The 19,521-nt window shown below is 40.2% G+C and overlaps 1 protein-coding gene across 2 annotated transcripts in view; it reads right to left on the reverse strand.

Moving 5' to 3' along the window:
- LOC144685743 (uncharacterized) overlaps window positions 1-19,521 on the reverse strand; it is a 60,187-nt gene that overhangs the window by 7,321 nt on the left and 33,345 nt on the right. For both annotated transcript variants that reach the window (XM_078550572.1, XM_078550573.1), the window contains 2 exons: window positions 10,683-10,763; window positions 855-3,769 (listed from right to left, as the gene is read on the reverse strand). In XM_078550572.1, the coding sequence (XP_078406698.1) occupies window positions 855-3,566 (2,712 nt within the window). In that variant the 5' untranslated portion in view covers window positions 3,567-3,769; window positions 10,683-10,763. The remainder of the gene's footprint in view (window positions 1-854; window positions 3,770-10,682; window positions 10,764-19,521) is intronic.

The raw sequence follows: 19,521 nt of genomic DNA on the forward strand, positions 1-19,521 counted from the left end.
GTCCTGGAGGTGGTAATGGTCATTTTGTGCTTGGAGTTGTTTCAAGATGACTCACCTGACAGTGGAAGTCAGAACCAAGTCAAACTCTTTGGCACACAAGCCCCAAAATACTCCTGGGCCAGCCAGGCTGGCTCTTGAATGGAATCTGCAGGAGTAGACCCAAGAAATAGAATTCTTTCCACTCAACTACAAACAATGTTTAAAGCCAACGGCTGTTCCCTTTCTGCAAGCTCAAGCTGCCTCCAAACCTTAACTCTTGCCAACCTCTGTTTATGTTCTAACTGTGTTCTGATAGGCAAATTGTGCAATGTTGGGTAAACTTCCGGTGTAGATTTATCAGAGTTTGGTTTGGAGACACAAACATGGGGGCAAGTCTTCAAGAGTGTATGACACCTAGCTGACTGAAAGAAATGGACAACTTATTTAAAGAAATGGAAAACACCTAGCAGAGTAAGGGGTGCCCTTCTGAAACTGGGACAGAATAGAGAGTTCCTTACATTTCACTCAACTAGCAAACATCTAATTTGGGAGTAATTGGTGCCAACATGGAAGTGGAATGTGTTGCATTTCTTAGGACAGGTCTTCCTCACTTTTAACAACCAAATTAAAAATTGAATTAAATTGTATATTTCATTTTTGTGTATTAATTCTGCTGTATAAACTACCAGTACATTGTGGATATAGTAAGTTCCAGATAATTCAAACTAAACAATGAAAATAACATTGCAAAGCAAAATATATGCTAAAATAAATTTAAATAGGTTAATTTTAATTACATAACTTTGAATTGAGTAGACTGCATTAAACTTCAATTAGATAATTCAAAAAATTACCTATAATTTTTTTTTACAAACCTCTGGATGTCTGTGACAGGAAGGGCAACTTTCCTTACATAATTCAAGCTCATCCTCATCTGCTTTGCCCTTTCCTAATGGCTGTTGATCATCTTCGTCTTTCTTTCTTGTATTGGAAGCACAAACCCTACAATCTGCGGTTTGTTGAGACACTTGAAGAATCTGCATGTCTTGCTTCACATTGATTTCTGGAACTCTGTGGCATTCAAATTTATCTGTACCTAATGTAGAATTTGAGTTTCCAGATGTCGTTTCAGATAATCCCTGTTGATTACTGCAGAAATTACATTCTGTTTTTTGAACAGGAATGTCCTCCAATCTTGTAAGAACCACTTCTTTTGTAAATAATTGTCCAGTGGTGGGGTAAATGTTGGACTGCGCTGACATTGTCATACATCCTTGATGTTTTGAACTTAGTAATTTGTCACTGTGGGGAATTATTAAATCTGAACTGAGTTTTGGTATAATCCTGGACTGTTGGTTCATTTCTCCAGTGTTAGCATCTATTGGACTGGTAACAGTACACATTTGTGGAACAGGAAAACTGAGTTCAAAGGGGAGGTAGGAGCACTCTCTCGGCTCTGTGGAGTCATTTAGATAATCAGTTAAATTCCCCCACAAATCTTCAGGTAGGTCTATAGAAATGTCATCAATTATACTTTGTTCCTCTATGCCTTCTACATGTACATGTTGTTGCAAACCAGCCTTTATCAAAGACTTTGGATAAACAGTAAAGTTGCTGGACTCTGATGTACTATGAGTGGATGCAGTTTTCAGAAGGGTATTCTTTGAAGATGAAAACTCGTGCTCTTTCTTGTTACTTTGAGTCATTAAGTGTTCAATGCACTTTGTAACTGAACCATCTGTCTGTTCAGAACCAATTTTCCACTCACTTCCATGCTTTGTCATATCAACGTTCACTGAATCCAAAATTTGAGATTTCCCCAGTTGATCCTCCCAGAAATTATTTTCCGTCTTTTGAAGAGGACATTTCTGAAGTTTTGCTGGAACCATTTGTTTCATAGATATCTCGGTTCCTATAGAACAGCTATGACATTTGGCGATCCCATCTTCTGAAAATGTTGTTTTATCCTCTTCTGGTGTGGCTTTCCATATCTCTTCAATTACTCTGGAGTTTAAGTCATCCTTCTTTTCAGAAAGGCTCTCTTGACAAATTCCAAAAATTGGATTCCATTTTTCTGCTTTGATCCCATCTGTTTGAATCTGTTTTGTTATGTCTAATTTTTCTTTTGAAGCCGTGACTGGCAGTTCAATTAAAAAACTTTCGTCCAACTGTAGATACTCACTACCAGGAAGCAAACTAAGTAGGTCATCTTCTGAACAAGCAGTTGGGATATCTGTAGCCACATTTACACTCAGCTCAATTGGATAGGTTACTTTATCAATATTGTTTAAATTACCAGATTTACATAAAGACGACCAGGAATTAGAGTCTTCTCTAAACATATCTGAAAAGCTGGATTTATTTTCATCAGAGTCTTCATCTTTGGTAGCAATTAACACAGAAGATCGAGATGGTTCTAATGAAACATTCTCACCTTGTGAATTACTTTCCCAATTAGTCGTTTCACCAGAAAATACAATATCATTCTGATCTTTTATAACTGAAAAATAGGAATCTTTTTCACTGGTGTCTGAATGATCTTGCCAACCAACATCTTTATCCGACAAATCTTTGCAAAGTGGTTGTGCTCCTGTCTTACCAATTAAAGACAAATCAGAAGTGGATGATAACCAATGTTTGACTTGATCAGAGCTGAGCTGATTTGTGTAGGATTTACCTGGTGGAGAACTTAAGGCTTCCACTCCGCCAGCTGTTGGGCCATCCTCCCATATATTCAAAGGTAGTCCATCTAATACTACATTATATTCCCCTTCAAATTGAGTTAGGTCTTCATCTTTGCTTCCAATAAGGTTAAGGATTCCACTGTCTTGTTTCAAATCAAAAGCACAAGAATCCACCATAGATTGATTAATATCTCCTTCACAGATGAGGTCTACTGATTTCTGAAGATTATCCAGCGAATCTGAATTTGTTTTAGAACAATCTAAAATCTCACTGAACTTTCCTTTATCAAGTAATGCTGGAATATCAACAAAGTGACCATCGACAAATGCACCTGTCCAGAGGTAATCTGTAGGACAGGTGTCATCAATGCACAGATCCCTAATGGATGCTGGCAATTTTTCTAATAGGTCAGTATCAAATGAAGGTAAACTGCTCTTGTAAGCAGTTTCTAACTTACTTTTTAAATTATTAGAGATTACATTGTCTGAAAGTGGCTCAGTATACCACTGAGGTTCTTCTTTGAACTCCTGTCTATTGTCTTTAAACTTCAAATCCGTTGCAGTGTTCAAATCTGCATTTTTTCTACTTCCAACTTTTGTAGACCTCTTCCATCTTTTATTATTTCGTTGCTTGTTCAACCCACCACCTTTGCCAGTGCTTTTTCTTAATGACGGTTTGTCAGTAGAGCACAGAGATGCTCTAACTTGACTCTCTTTTGGTGTTTGGTTTCTCTCTGCCACCCATCTCTTGCACTGGTTTTGTGGAACTTTAGAAGTTTTAATTTCCTCAGGATTTTCATAAAAGTCATTTTCAGCTTCACTGGAGTCAGAGGAAATAGAACTTGAATGAGTTGGTGCCTGCATTGATTTTGTTTTCTCTAAGCCAAAGATACTGTGCATCATTTTCTTGAAATGTTTTCTTGAAAAATGACCAGGACTTAATTGCGTTGACAAAATCAGACTCTGTTTCTTGGAGATTTGTTCAATTCTGGTGCACAATCTACACAAGCACTTATATTAGGGAAGACGTCAGATTTTCCCAAACTGCTTTTCCTTGCGACAGTGTAGAAATTTTCTCAGTCAGTCGTGGAGAGGCTTTAGGACACCTAAAAATAAATATTAAAGTGTATAGCAAAATTTTTAGTATAATTCTTCAGATCATTTTGTAGTGAAATAGATCAGAAATAGAGTGGTTGCAAGCAATAAAAAGAATTGTGTCTCTGATTCCCAATAATGCTCATTTAGCTAACCTCAGTCTTTGTGGTATGTTTATGGAACAGGCAGGTACTGTCATAAGTTCAGTGTTCCAGTGTCAGAAGTGTGATTAATGTAAAATAAATCAGCTAGTGCTCCTGCTCCTGATTGCTGTCCACTAAGTACAACTAAAAGTCTACAGATGAATGCCAGAAAAGAACAGGATTATGTTTGATTGTGGTCACTGTTCAGGATACATACACAAATAATGGCTGTTTATTACCCTTCCTATTTAATCAGTCTATGCAGCCCAAGTCAGGAAGGCCACAAACGGTCCAGATTAAATCACTGAGTTAGTTAATGTAAATATAAAGCTATGCTATATACTGAAGTTGAAATATAATACCAATTTGCTTATATAAAATTGGTCAAATGCACTGATAAAATAAGAGGCTCAACTAGGTAGTAAAAATGCAATTAACAAGCATATTAGGAATAGTGGAATCTTGACAGGCTGAAGTCCAAGACTACCAACAAATCTCAAAATACATCAAGAGTTTTGCTCCAGGCCAGGTTTTGTTCTCTTAGGACTCTCCAATTGGTATCACCTTCTTCTAGGGTGAACACTTTTCTGTTCTGTGATCCTAAATCTGGCCCAATTCATACGGCACTAAAGCTCTGGGGACCTCAGATTTACCCTTTAAGATGTGATGCATTTCTCTCTTCAACTCTGGGTCCACGTAGAGGGAGAGATCAAACTGACGCTTGTATTAATTTTTTTGCATCAAATCTTTGAGTACCCTCTAATTTCCCAGCAATAATGCTTTTATTTGATCACATCTTGAACTTGTGTGTGAAATATCACAATATATTGAATTATTGACTTTATGCCCTCAGTGTTAAGTGTGATTCCTATCTATGCTATTAGAACCATCAAGTTCAAAGTCCAATGTACCTATAGAAAGTGCTGCTTAGGACTTAGGGAGGGAAGCAAAAAGCCAGCAGTCTGATGCTGTTGAATTATATGGGTATTTATGCCACATGAGCCAAGCCAGATTCAGAAAAACATTGCAAGCTCATGTAGCACCATGACAGTAGAGTGAAACCTGGCCAGGAGCAGGTTTGGTTGTGGGAGCGGGGGGAAGCAGCAACATTCTTCAGTTTATCAACATGGTGATCAATATAATTAGGGCATAATGTCAATAATTCAATACACTGTGATATTTCACAGACTGAAATTCAAGATGTGATCAAATAAAAGGATTAATGCTTGAGAATTAGAGGATACTCAAAGATTTGATGTAAAAAAAATTAATACAAATGTCAGTTTGTATCTGTAACACAATGGACTTAATTTTATGCTAGGAGTCAGCAAGAATGATAACATAAAGTACATTCCATCATGATAGACAACATTGGAAGGGAAGCTTTCATCAGGCCCTGCTTATATTTCCCATTTGGCCAACTTCCTCACTAGAAAATAAAATAAATCTGCAGCGATGAGGGCCAACAGACCTCCAAAATGAAAGGCACCCTTTGCAAATATTGTGTTGCACAATATTATGCTGCTCATTTTGATTTGATGCAAAAGCCATAGCCAGCAATTTCATGGTGGGGTGGGAAAAAAAGGAAAGGACAGGGAGATAAATAAATATGGTGCATGTTTTATTCACCAGGGGATAAGAAGGTGTTCATTCCACAGATCATGGCGACAAGGTAAAGGATTCAGGTGAAATTCACAACATATTCACAATCTGTCGTTTACACTACCTGAATCAATTTACTATCATTCATCATTATAACATTTACAACTATTAGTTGGCTATCCGCTGTAATCTGCTCTAGTTTCAAAACTGTGAAGCTCTCCAAATATAATTTCCTTTTCTTAAATGATAGGTATAAGGCACAACACAAAGTGACACATATCAAACCGAATGCCAGCATCCAGCTGCGATGAAGCACCGCTCTCCAGACCCGTACAACTTTAAAACAAACAACTGGAAAATGCCTCAATACAGCAACACAATCGCAAAAGACTCTCTTACATTTAGGACCCCATCCTCATACTTAAATGTGGTATTAACTTGTAACATACTCCTACTCTTTAATCTTATGTAATCGCTCCACTATTGGAGGATGTAGCCTTTTTGCTGAGACCTCAAGCTCCAATTGCCTTCCTAAACCTTTCTGCCTCTTGACCTCTTTTTCCTCCTTCAAGGCACTTCTTAAAACTTCCACTGTCTTTAAATTGTAAGAGTGCTTGACCAATATCCAGCACTGGATGAGCAGAATTTTTAAAAAATTCATTGATGGGATGTGGGTGTCACCGGCTAGGCCAGCATTTATTGCCCATCCCTAATTGCCTTGAGAAGGTGGTGGTGAGCTGCCTTCTTGGGCTGCTGCATTCCATGTGGTGCAGGTACACCCACAGAGCTGTTAGGGAGGGAGTTCCAGGATTTTGGCCCAGCGATAGTGGAGGAATGGCGATATATTTTCATGTCAGGATGGTGAGTGGTTTGGAGGGGAACTTCCAGGTGGTGGCGTTCCCATGTGTCTGCTGTCTTTGTTCTTCTAGATGGTAGCAGTCGTGGGTTTGGAAAGTGCTGTCTAAGGAGGTTTGGTGAATCCCTGCAGTGCATCTTGTAGATGGTGCACACTGCTGCTACTGTGCGTGGTAACGGAGGGAGTGAATGTTTGTGGATGGGGTGTCAATTAAGCCGACTGCTTTGACCTGCGCTGTGTCAAGTTTCTTGAGAGTTGTTGGAGCTGCACTCATCCAGGCAAGTGGGGTGTATTCCATCACACTCCTTACTTGTGCCTTGAACAGGCTTTGGGGAGTCAGGAGGTGAGTTACTCACCACAGGACTCCTAGCCTCTGACCTGCTCTTGTAGTCACAGTATTTATAAGGCGAGTCCAGTTCAGTTTCTGGTCAATGGTAACCCCCAAGATGTTGATAGTGAGGGATTCAGCAATGGTTTTGCCATTAAATGTCAAGGGGTTAGATTGTCTCTTGTTGAAGATGGTCATTGCCTGGCATTTGTGTGCGCGAATATTACTTGCCACTTGTCAGCCCAAGCCTGGATGTTGTCCAGGTCTTGCTGCATTTGGACATGGACTGCTTCAGTATCTGAGTTGTCGCGAATGGTGCTGAACATTGTGTAGTCATCAGCAAACATCCCCTCTTCTGACCTTATGATGGAATGTCATTGATGAAGCAGCTGAAGATGGTTGGGCCTAGGACATGCTAGAAATTTCCTCCAACAAATTTTGGGAAGATCTGACATTATATTCAGTGCCTGCCACAAACTCAAATTTTTAGACACCAACTCAATCCCTCTTCCTGGCAATTGTGTGGCCCTACCAGACTTTTCACAAATTATGTGGCATATCTGACCCAGAGATGAGTTTCTGACCATGTGTATGCATCATCAATAAGACTGACTTCCACCTATCCAACATCACCCTGCCTCAGCTCATCTGTGGCTGAAAGCCTCACACAAGCCTTTGTTACCTCTATACTTGAGGATTCTCGCACACTTCTGATTTATCCCTCCCTTCTATAACGTGGGAAAATGTGAACTTGTCCACTTTGGCAGGAAGAATGGAAAAATAGCATACAATTTAAATGGAGAGATTGCAGAATTGTGTGCGCAGAGGGATCAGGGTGTCCTGACACATGAATCACAAAAAGTTAGTATGCAGGTACAGCAAGTGATTAGAAAGGCAAATGGAATATTTTTGCTTATTGCAAGGGGACTGGAATATAAAAGTAGGGAAGTTTTACTTCTGCTGTACAGGACCTTGGTGAGACAGCGTCTGGAGTTCTGTACACAGGTTCTGTCTCCTTATTTGAAAAAGAATATAATTGCATTGGAAACAGTTCAAAGAAGGTTTACTTTATCCATTCATGGAATGATGGGCTTATCTTATGAAGAAAGATTGAACAGGTTGGGCCTTTACCCATTGAAGTTTATAAAAATGAAAGGTAATTTTAGATCTTATTGAAACATATAAAATCTTGAGGAGGCTTATTAGAGTGGATACCAGGAAAATGTTTCCTCTCATGGTGGAAACTAGAACTTGGGGACAGAGTTTAAAAATAAGAGGTCTCCTTTTTAAGACAGAGATGAGGAGAAATCTTTTCTCTGGAGGGTCATTGGTCTGTGGAATGCTCTTCCACAAGAAGCAGTGGAGACTGGGTCGTTGAATTTATTCTTGGTTGAATTGGATAGATTTTTGGCAGACAAGGGAGTCAAGGGTTATGGGGGGCAGGTAGACAGGAAAGTGGAACTGAGGCCATAACCAGACCTACCAGTGCAGGTTTGAAGCACAAATAGCCTAGTCCTCTTCCTAAGTCCTATGTTTCTATCTTTCACCTTGCACAAACTTAAGCTCATCCAAACCTCTGCTGCTTGTGTCCTTACTCACACTAAGTCCTGTTCACCCATCACCCTTGCACTCGCTCAACAACACTGGCTCCTGGTTAAGTAACAGCTTGATTTTAAAATTCCCATCCTTGTTTACAACCCCTCCATGACTTTGCCCCCATCCTATCTCTGTAACTTCCTGCAACCCGACAACCCTCTGAGATATCTGCACTCCGAGTCTGGCACATCCCCAATTCTAATTACTTCACTCCAGCATTGGTAGCCTTGCCTTCATGTTCTCAGGCCCAAAGTTCTGGAATTCAGTAACAGGTTATTCAGCTCAACCAGTCCACATCAGTGTTTATGCTGCACTCAAGCCTACTCCTTTCTTTCTCATCTAACTCTATCATCATAACCCACTATTCCCTTCTCCCACACTGGCTTATCTAGTCTACCCTTAAATATATCAATATTGTTCACTTCAACCAATCCCTGTGGTAGTGAGCTCTACATGCTCACCACTCTCTTCGTAAAGATGTTTCTCCTGAATTCCCTATTTGATTTCTAGGTAACCGCTTTATATTGATGACCTCGACATTTCTCTTCCCCACAAGTGGAAACAGTTCCTCTGTGTCTACTCTTTCAAAATCTTTCATAATTTTACAAGTCTCTATTAGGTTACCCCCTCAGTCTTTTCTTTTCAAGGGAAAGATTCCCAACATGTTCATCTCTTCCTCGTAGATATAACCTTGCATTTCTGGTATCATCGTTGTCGAGGCACTCTGCTCCAAACCTCAGTATAGCAGTCTAACATTACAACTATGGTCCAAGCATGGTCAAAACAGCTACATTCCAGAGATGAGGTGGCAGTGACTAACCTTGACATCAAAACAGCATTTGACTGTGTGTAAAACCAAGCAGCCCTAACAAAATTGAAATCAACCAGAATCAGGGGGAACACTCTCCAAACGTTGGAGTCATACCTAGCACAAAGGAAGATGGCTGCAAGCCATTCATCTCAGTCTCATGGCACTGGTGCAAGAGTTTCTCAGGGCACTGTTGTAGGCCCAAACATCTTCAGGTGTTTCATCAATGACCCTCGCTCCATCATAAAGTCAAAAGTGGAAATGTTTGTTAATGATTGCACTGTTCTCAATACAATTCGCTACTCTTCAGATACTGAAGCAGTCAGTGTCCGTGTGCAGCAAGACCTAAACAATATTCTGGCTTGGGCTAATAAGTGGCAAGTAGCATTCAAGCCATATAAGTGCCAGGCAATGGCCATCTCCAACAAGAGAGAATCCAACCATCTCCCCATGACATTCAACAGTATTAACATCACTGAATCCCTACCATCAGCATCCTGGCCATTGACCAGAAACTTACCTGGACTAGCAATATAAATACTGTAGCTACAAGAGCCGGTTAGAGACTGGGAATTCTGTGACCTCCTGACTCCCAAAAGTCAGTCCGCCACCAACAAGGCACAAATCAAGAGTGTGATGGAATACTCTCCATTTTCCTGTATGCACGCAGTTCCAGCAACACTCAAGAAGCTTGACGCCATCCAGGACACAGCAGCCTGCCTGATCTGTACCCTATTCACAACTGGCGCACAGTGGTAGCAATGTGCACCATCAACAAAATGTACTGCAGCAACTTGCCAAGGCTTCTTTGACAGCAACTTCAAAACCTGTGACCTCTACGACACATAAGAACAATGGCAGGAAGCGCACGGAAACACCACCACCTGAATGATACCCTCCAACGCAACAGCATCCTGATTTGGAACCGTATGGCCTTTCCTTCACTGTCACTAGGTCAAAAACTTGGAATTGCCTGCCTAACAGCACTGGGATGTACCAACAGCACATGGACTGCAGTGGTTCAAGAAGAGGGCTCACCGTCACCTTTTTCTTTTTGTTTTTGATTCCAAAGTTTAAGGCACTCTTTAAAGCCTACCACTTTGACTAAGCCTTTGGGTCACCTTTCCTAATAGCCTCTTATGTGGCTTGGTGTCAAATTCTGTTTTTGATAATACTCCTGTGAAGTAGCTTGGAACATTTTATTATATTATAGGTGCTATATAAATGCAAGTTGTTGTTGTTAAAGTCAATATATTTATCAAATGGCGAACCAAAGTTTGAATAGAATTAGCATACTAATATGCCAGAATGATTTGTGAAATATGAATGTACAACTATAAAAAACCAAACTTGGGAAAATTTCTCACATCATTAATACTTTTTGCTGATTTTTAAAAAAACGTTACTCCTCAAAAAAAATTGCTTCAATTGGAGGTGAAAATAAAATGCCTGAAAAAGTTGTCAAAGCAATATTAATACTCTTGATGAAAAACTAAAATGTCACTTTAGTTGACTTATGGCTAGAAAAGTTTAGGTTACAAAGTGCATTAACTGAACCAAAAATGTTTAGATTATATATACATAAACTCACCTTTCTCCTTGATCTTTGGCTGACAAAAAAGCTTTTTCACCTGACTGAACAGTGTTTGATGGAACTGTCTTTTTTGTTCCTCTATAAGATAAAAGTCAAAGTTCGTAACTTAATACTTCTTTGTAAAATAATTAACCCAGTCTTACTGAGAATATTTTGGGTTATAAAGCTAATTGTATTAGAGTAGAAGAAATAACAATAGCACACGGAGGAAAAAAACTTGTTACTTTCCAAATAATACTCAAATTTGTAGGCTTTCGTATTTAAAACTCAGAATGCAGAAAAGTATGTTTACTGCAGCAGAGACTCAACAGATATTGAAACCATCAAGGATAACAGTGTGTATAATTTTTAACAAGCAGAACCAGGTGATTTACCTTGGTTAACTTAATTGAGATGCCCATTTCACCTACCATATGTATCTTTGCATCTTCCTTAACCAACAGCTTTGGTGCTTGAAAATTAGAAGCACCAACTAACTGGGAGCTAAATATAATCATGCTATTCATTTCAACAACTGCAAGAGATTTTCATTTCAGATGAGTCAACGTGCCACTCATTTTTGTCATCAGGATGCCAAACACAATAATATACATTAAAAAAATTCAATCTTTGAGAACTGGTACAACTCAGCTTATTTTCAAGTAGATGAACAACTTGACCTAGAATTGAAAATGAAATCAAATCTAACAATACACTTCCCAAAAAGAAAAGGCTGAATTATTTTTGAACTCATTGCCAAGAAAAGCTATTACCAACTTAAAAAGAAAATACCCACTTACCATATTTAAACTGATGAAGTTCAGGTGTCACAAACTTGACACCTTTTCTGGTTGCTTTTTAAAAAAAATCAACTGCAACAGTCAGCTGACACAGTGCACTGATTAAATGTCAAATGAGGACGTTCAGCCCAAGTAAAAATAAACTCCCAGTGTTTGTGCCAAATATGAGGATACACATCTCTGCATCTGTCACGAGGCATTCAAATGGTGTACTTGTAGCTGAGGTAACACACAAGTGGATCAGAGTTTCACTGTACCTAACAACTAGTGAATGTGTGATAGTGACAAGTTTTCGTGGGATAAGTATAGACGAAGAAAAGTGCAGTCAACAACTCAAGTTGCACAACATGTACTGCTTGCATGCTGCTTTTGCGGGCGCTTTTCGCTGGTTTCTGAATTCACATTCTTGCTTTGCTTGTTTTTCTGACCTTCAGCCCCCATTTTCTGGAGCTGCTCAAGCCTAGACATGTTGGCCCAACTGTGGCACCCCCCCACTCCAACTCGCTAGCAGTTGCTTCCATTGCACTTAAAAACACTGAACGTCTTCATTCTCACCAAATCCCATCCAAGTCATCCAAGCTGGTTCCCCTTCAAAATAACACTTCAGTCCACCCTGGCTTCTACTGCTGTCCCCAGTTTGACCATAATATGCATTATCATGCCTCCCCTCAGCCAAATTTTCACATGACTCTAAGTTCATCCTGGAGGGCAAGGATAGCCCACAATTGTTTTCCCCACAACTAATAGCCCTCAAACCCATCTCCCATCTTCAGCACATTAACTACAAGTGTTAACAGTTCAGATTTCTTTGTTTCTAAAGTTGAGACCATCCATCTAGCTACACTTGCTGCTCCCCCATTCCCATCTTCCTTTGCTCCAGATCACTTTCCAGCATCCTATCCACTCTAGCTCCAATCTCTCTGTAGTTCCTCTCCCTCAATCCCCTCCACTTAACTCTGGTTCAGTCAACTACCCCTTCAGGCACCTATACTGCTTGCTTACAGTGGCCCGGATTTTGTGGTCAGTGGCAAAGAAAGAAGAAAGTTCACTGAGAAATTTAGCAACCTCCGTGGCGAGAACTTTAACTCTTGAAGTGCTATTTATTGTAGTGTAGTTTAATGGGAATTCCCAGTGTGAATGGAGTTGCAGTGATGTCATCAAGTCATCTGAACAGCCAATCACATTAAAGGATTCTCAGGCATCCAATCAGGAAATAACAAGAATAATTAATTAATTCCCTTTTTAAAAAAAAGTGAGAAATAAAGATTGGGACATATACATGGGGAAAAGGTAAAAGCTGAAATATCATGAACGATCTTTAAATTTGTTTTTAATTATTTTAAAAAATCTAGTTTAAATAAAGCTAGAAACTAATAATCATCAAGACATTTAGCAACATTCCACAAATAGCATTTGCTTTTAGGACCAGATCAGTTGTTCTGCAACAGCTATTGCTCAGGTTGCTGTTAAAACAGAGTTACATGTCATTACTGCTAGTGACAATGGTAACCCCCGCAATATGTATGATGGTATCAAAACAGCGCTTGACCCCAGCATTACCAAAGTTCCTCCTTTGAAATCCACAAATGGGGAAATGCTCACTGACGAGGACAAGCAATTGGCCCATTGGGTGGAGCACTATAGTGGAGGACTATACTCGTGAGATGATTATCTCTCTGCCTGTGCTTGATGATCTTCTGCAGCTATTTGTTACGCGTGAGCTTGATGCAGAACCCTCATTACTTGATCTCGAAAAGGTCATTGACTCCCTAGCAGCAAGAAAAGCACCTGGAAAGGATGGAATTCTGCTGAGCTACTCAAGTATTGAAAGCTCCACCTGCTACCATATCTCCATGACCACCACCACTGCTGGAGAGAAGGCTCTGCCCCACAGGATACACATGACACAAACATCATCACATTGTAAAAGAACAAAGGCGATCGAGGGATTGCAACTACTGGGGCGAATCACACCTCAGTGTCATTAGCAAGGCCATTGCCAGGGTCATTCTAATAAGGTTCTATCGACGAGCCAACATAATGTGTGTGGAGGTGCAGTGAGACTTCAAAGGAGGAAGATCCACGGTACACATGACCTTCTCCCATGTCAGCTTCAAGAGGACTGCAGAGAGCAGCAAGCACCACTCTAACTCGCTTTTGTGGATTTCACAAAATTATTTGACACCTTAAGTAGGTCAGGCCTCTACCGGATACTAGAGAAAATCAGCTGACCCTCCCCCCAAGCTTCGGAGTTTCATGTGGTCCTTCTACGATAACATGCATGGCAGCTTTCAGTTTTACAGCCTTACTTTTGACAGGTTTGAGACAAGAACAGGGTAAACCAGCACTGCGACATAGCCCCTACTCTGTTTCGTATCTTTTTCTCTATCCTTCTGACCTATACTTTCCCTACCAACATGGAAGGAGTGTACCTGCACACATGATTGGTGACTGAAAGCCAAGACAAAAGTGAGGCAATGTCCTGATCAGAGAATTTTAGTATACTCATGTTATATTAGTTGCCCAGACAGAAGACCAGTTCCAAAGGTTCAGGGATCACCTGTCCCACGCCTGTGCCATGTTCCCCCTTACCATCAGTATCAAGAAAACTGTAGTCATGTAAAAGGGTGTTTGTTGTGTCTCTGCCCGTGATCAGACTCAACAACACCCACCTGAAGCAGTCAGCAAATTCTGTTACCTTGGATCCATGGTGACAGACAATCTGCGTCTTTACGAAGAGCTCAGCACACGCATTGGAAAGGCAGACACCAACTTTGGCTAACAAAATGGGCATGGAACAACAACATACTGGCCTGCAGGACCAAGATGCTCATCTACAAGGCCTGAATCCTCAGCACATTGCTGTATGGCAGCGAAGCCTGGGCAACTTACACCTACCAAAAAAATAGGCTCAATAACTTCGGCCTCCAGTGTCTATGAAGCACCTTTGGCATCACATGGAAAGACAGTGTCACCACCAATGAAACAGTCCTGTCTAGGGCAAACATGCCAAGCATGCTAATGTTAAGCAAGCAAAGAAGGCTTTGCTAGCCTGGGCATGTGCACAGGATGGAAAATGATCGCAACCTAAGGTTATAAAAAAAAGAGTTAACAAAGTAAGCATCGGTCCTATAGAAAGTGAATCTGGGGAATTAATAATGGGAAATAAGGAGATGGCAGATGAACCGAACAGGTATTTTGCATCGGTCTTCACTCTAGAGGATACAAGTAACAAGCCAGAAATAGCTGTAAATCAGGAAATGGAAGAGAGGGAAAAACTCAAGAAAATGAAAATCACCAGAGCTGCAGGCTAACAAGTCCCTTGGTCCTGATAGACTTCATCCCAGGGTCTTAAAAGAAGTGGCTAGGGAGATAGTTGATGCTTTGGTTTTAATTTTCCAAAATTCCCAAGATTCTGGGGAGGTTCCATTAGATTGGAAATAGCTAACGCAAAATGGAGGCAGAAAGCAGGAAACTACAGGCCAGTTAGCTTAACATCTGTCATAAGGAAAATGTTAGACGCTATTATTAAAAACGTTATAGCAGGGCACTTAGATAAATTCGAGGTAATCGGGCAGAGTCAACATGGTTTTGTGAGGGGGAAATTATGTTTAACCAATTGATTGGAGCTCTCTGAAGTAACAGGTGCTGTGTATGAAGGGGAACTGGTGGATGCAGTGTACTTAGATTTCCAGAAGGCATTTGATAAGGTCATCAAAGGTTATTGTGGAAAATAAAAGTTCATGGTGGAGGGGGTAATTGGTGTGGATAGACATTGGTTAGCTAACCGGAAACAGAGTAAGGCATAAATGGGTTATTTTCTGGTTGGCAAGATGTAACGAGTGGTGTGCCACAGGGATCGGTGCTGGGGCCTCAGCTTTTTACAATTCATATAAATGACCTCGATGAAGGGACTAAAGGTATGGTTGCTAAGTTTACTGATGATCCAAAGATAGGTAGAAAAGGAAGTTAAGTGGACGTGAGGCTACAAAGGGATATAGATAGGTTAAGTGCGTGGGCAAAGATCTGGCAAATGGAGTATAATGTGGGAAAATATGAAATTGTCCAAATTGGCAGGAAGAATAAAGAAGCATATTATCTAAACAGTGAAAGATTGCAGAGCTCTGAGGTGCATAAAGATCTGGGTGCTCTAGTGCATGAATCGCAAAAAGGTTGGTATGCAGGTACAGCAAGTAATTAGGAAAACTAATAGAATGTTATCATTTATTGCGAGAATTAAATACAAAAGGAGGGAGGTTATGCTTCAGTTATACAGGGCATTGATGAGACATCTGGAGTACTGTGTACAGTACTGGTCTCCTTATTTAAGAATAGATGTAAATGGGTTGGAAGCAGCTCAGAGAAGGTTTACTAGACTTATACCTGGAATGGGAGAGTTGTCTTATGAGGAAAGGTTAGACTTTGCAATTCTGCCTCAGAAGGCAGTGGAGGAGGGGTCATTGAATATTTTTAAGGCAGAGGTAGATGGATTCTTGTTAGGCAAGGGAATCAAAGGTTATTGGAGGTAATCTGGATACCGAAACAAGATGATCAGCCATGATCTTATTGAATGGCGGAGTAGACTCAAGGGGCCGAATGATCTACTCCTGTTCCTATTTCTTACCTCATTCCAGGTATTAATCTAGGAAACCGCCTTTGAACCGCCTCCAAAGCATTTACATCCTTCCTTAAATAAGGAGACCAAAACTGCACACAGTATCCAAGGTATGGTCTCACCAATGCCCCGTTTAACTGAAGCATTACATACTTACTTTTATGTTCACTCCCTCTCTAGCATTCCATTAGCCTTTTTAAGTATTTGTTGTACCTGCATACCAACTTTTTCTGACTCATGTACTAGAACACCTAAATCCCTCTGCACCTCAGAATTATGCAGCCATTTTCCATTTAAGTAATATTCTGCTTTTTTGTTCTTCCTGCCAAAGTGAACAATTTCATGTTTTCTCACATTAAACTCCATTTTCCAGATCGTTGCCCACTCACTCAACCTATCTATATCCATCTGCGACCTCATGTCCTCTTCACAGATAGCCCATGCCAAGAGACCAGCAAGGCAACAAAAGCTGTGGTTCAAGGATGCTCTCAAAAGAGACATGAAAGCTCTCATCAATCGCAAGTGGAAAGCTCTGGCTCACAATCAATGTAAATGGTGCCATCAGCTGCTGGCAGGAATTTACCACCATAGCATATGGTTTCAGAAGCTCCATAAGCAGACGCCAGCCCTGCAAACAAGGTGTCAACAGAGATCCTCTGGTACCTTTGGCAAAGGACAACTTCATGTGTGGCACTTGTGACAGATCTTTCCTTTCCAGAATCGGCTTGTTCAGCTATCGAAGGAAGTGCAGATGATCACATCTGATCTCACCAAAGCTTTGAGGCAGCATTTTCATCAACTCACACAGATATAAAGATGCCAACTGGCCCCTTACTGAACAACGCGCAACTTTTTACGGGGCTTCTATCAGTTAAGAGATCAGAAAAGGAGAAGCTCTCACCAGATCAATTCATTTTGTCAATTGCTAGATTGGGGGGTGGGGAGGCAATCCATTGTGCAACCTCCTCTTATTAAAGAGGTAGATAGATTTTTGAAATATCGGGGAGGAGGAGCTGACACGAAAGAGGAATTGAGGCCTGGGGCAGATCAGCCATGATCTTATTGAATAGCAGGTAGGCTTGAGGGACCAAATGGCCTACTCCTGCTCCTATTTTTTATGTTCTTTGGCGGAGCAGTGAATGATAGACTGCAACTTCAGGATTTCTGCGTTGATCAGCACTTACACTAAATCCAGAATTTGCAGTCAAATTCAGAGGGGTAACAGTGGCATACCGTTAGTCATCAAAAATCCTGCAAATTCCAGGCCAATATCCATTTAGAGAAGCAGTGGTCAACACATGTACCTAAATACACTTATGATCACTGGCCAATTGTGTGTGTTAGAAAAGTTGTTCCTATAATAAAAATTGATCTTTGATGTGAAGGACAGAGTGGACGGCCATCTTATGTTTGAAATACACCTTTGCAATGGCTGCCACTACAACAGTGCTTTTCCAGCTGCACAAGACTACAAAATAAATGATTGCAGTTCATACTTTCAATAGACTGTCAAACGATGCTGTATTACGGCAGGGAAATAAGACAAGGCTAACACAAACCATAATGCTACCATATGACATAATGGCTGAATAAAAGTTCAACTCTAAAATGTTCATAGATACAAAACAAAATCTGGTTGGGGAGATACAACAAAGAATTGATGTGTTAAAAAAATTATGCTCTCACCTGAAATCAGAGGGATATTTTTAATTTCCAAGCTAGATTGTAAAGTGCCTATCCATCGCAAGAACACAAAGTATAAACAGAATCATTCTATGGAAGCAATATTTCCCACATAAAGCTCAACATAGAGAGCATAGGAAACAGTTTAAAATGAATTCTTGGAACCTCAGACCCTACTTCATCACTTCTAATCCTACAGCAACATCAGTGTAAACTGAATTAAGTCGACATCGCCTAACCATAATTCAGACAGTGATTTCCTTTGGCATGACTCAGTTATAACTATCTAGGGAGAGTGAGGTAGGTTCTACAGAAAATCTGTGTAAGTCGAGCAAGCATCATGAGATACTAAATATTTATCTAATTTCCACTGTAATCTTAGTAAGAGAGCATTTTTCATTTTTTGCACACTGGTTTTTTTTGACACAGTGACACCTTCTCCAAGAAGAGCCTTTAGACAAAATTATATTGTGGCAATTTTACTTGCAGTAAATTTCTAAAAACTGAGGATTCCTGGTTGAAGCTTTCCCTTGACCAAAATTATTCCAAGCATCTCCTCTTTTGCCTGTAGACACTACAATGATCTTGGGCAAATTATTTAAACTGAATGCCTAAAGAGGATTTCAGAAACCTCTTTCTGCAACTGCTTGCGTGATTCATGCTCATCCTCAAGTTAGATACTTTGATAGGCTGTTTAATAATTGATTTGTAAAATCAAACGGCAATGAAACCAATCCACAGCAAGGCTATTAGTGCTCTACAGGCATCCTGTTTACACTGCAGGGCAGATTCAGAACAATGATGGAAAAATGCATTACATGCAAAGACAACATTGTACTGTCCTAAAGTCACTTGCTGAATTTTCCTTGATGTCACAAACTCCATACAGGCTAGCAACCTAAGTCCACAAAAAAGTAGCACATTAGATCCAGGCACACATTTCTTAATGGGCATTCATTCTGGATTAAATTGCATACTTAATTTGTAAAAGGCACACTAATTAGTTAAAAGCATTTTATTAGAAGTAAAGCCTTCAGCCTCTTTCCTCTTTTATTTGTCAGTAGGAATATTTTAAAAGTGCTGTCATGAAAGCTGAACTTTACAAGATGGTTGTGTTTTGAAAATGTACCTTTAACTCAGTGAAACACAGGATTCCAGATCACACCTCCACATGGAGACATGCCCATGTGATCCCCTTGCCATCGGAAGAGAAACTCAAACAGGGACCCATTGAAGTGTCAGGTGCCAATTTTAACAAATTTTCCACAGTATCCCACAGAAAAAGGACAGCTGCTGTTTGAGACAGGGACATAAAGAAGCTACTGTTGTGGGGAAAATGGTGGACTGTTTTGTGCTACCAACTAAGCAGGATTTTATTGAGAGTTCAGTTCCATTCAAAAGAAATTAAACAGAACAGATAGGACTCAATATTTCAGGAACAGAGAGCTGTCAAGGTTTGCCTTGCTGATGATAATCGTATCTGGGAAAACTCAGGCTGAATGAAACAATTGTTGAAGAAACTGAAGGTTTCAACCTGGCATGGTGGGGAGAAGTGAACCTGCTCGTGAACTGGGACTGACTGTGGGACTGTTCCTGTAATGCTGCATATCTGCCAGAAATGCAGTGCGCACAATGAAAAGGTTTTGGAAGTCATATTTTGGTTGCATCTGTTAATGCAAAACTTACATTTTTTGTTAGTTTGATCTTTGATGATTTTAGTTTGTTTGTTACAGTAAAAGTCTTAAAACGTGAAATCATG

Source organism: Cetorhinus maximus, chromosome 10 (assembly GCF_964194155.1).
Source record: "Cetorhinus maximus chromosome 10, sCetMax3.hap1.1, whole genome shotgun sequence".
In the NCBI taxonomy this organism is placed as follows: Eukaryota; Metazoa; Chordata; class Chondrichthyes; order Lamniformes; family Cetorhinidae; genus Cetorhinus; species Cetorhinus maximus.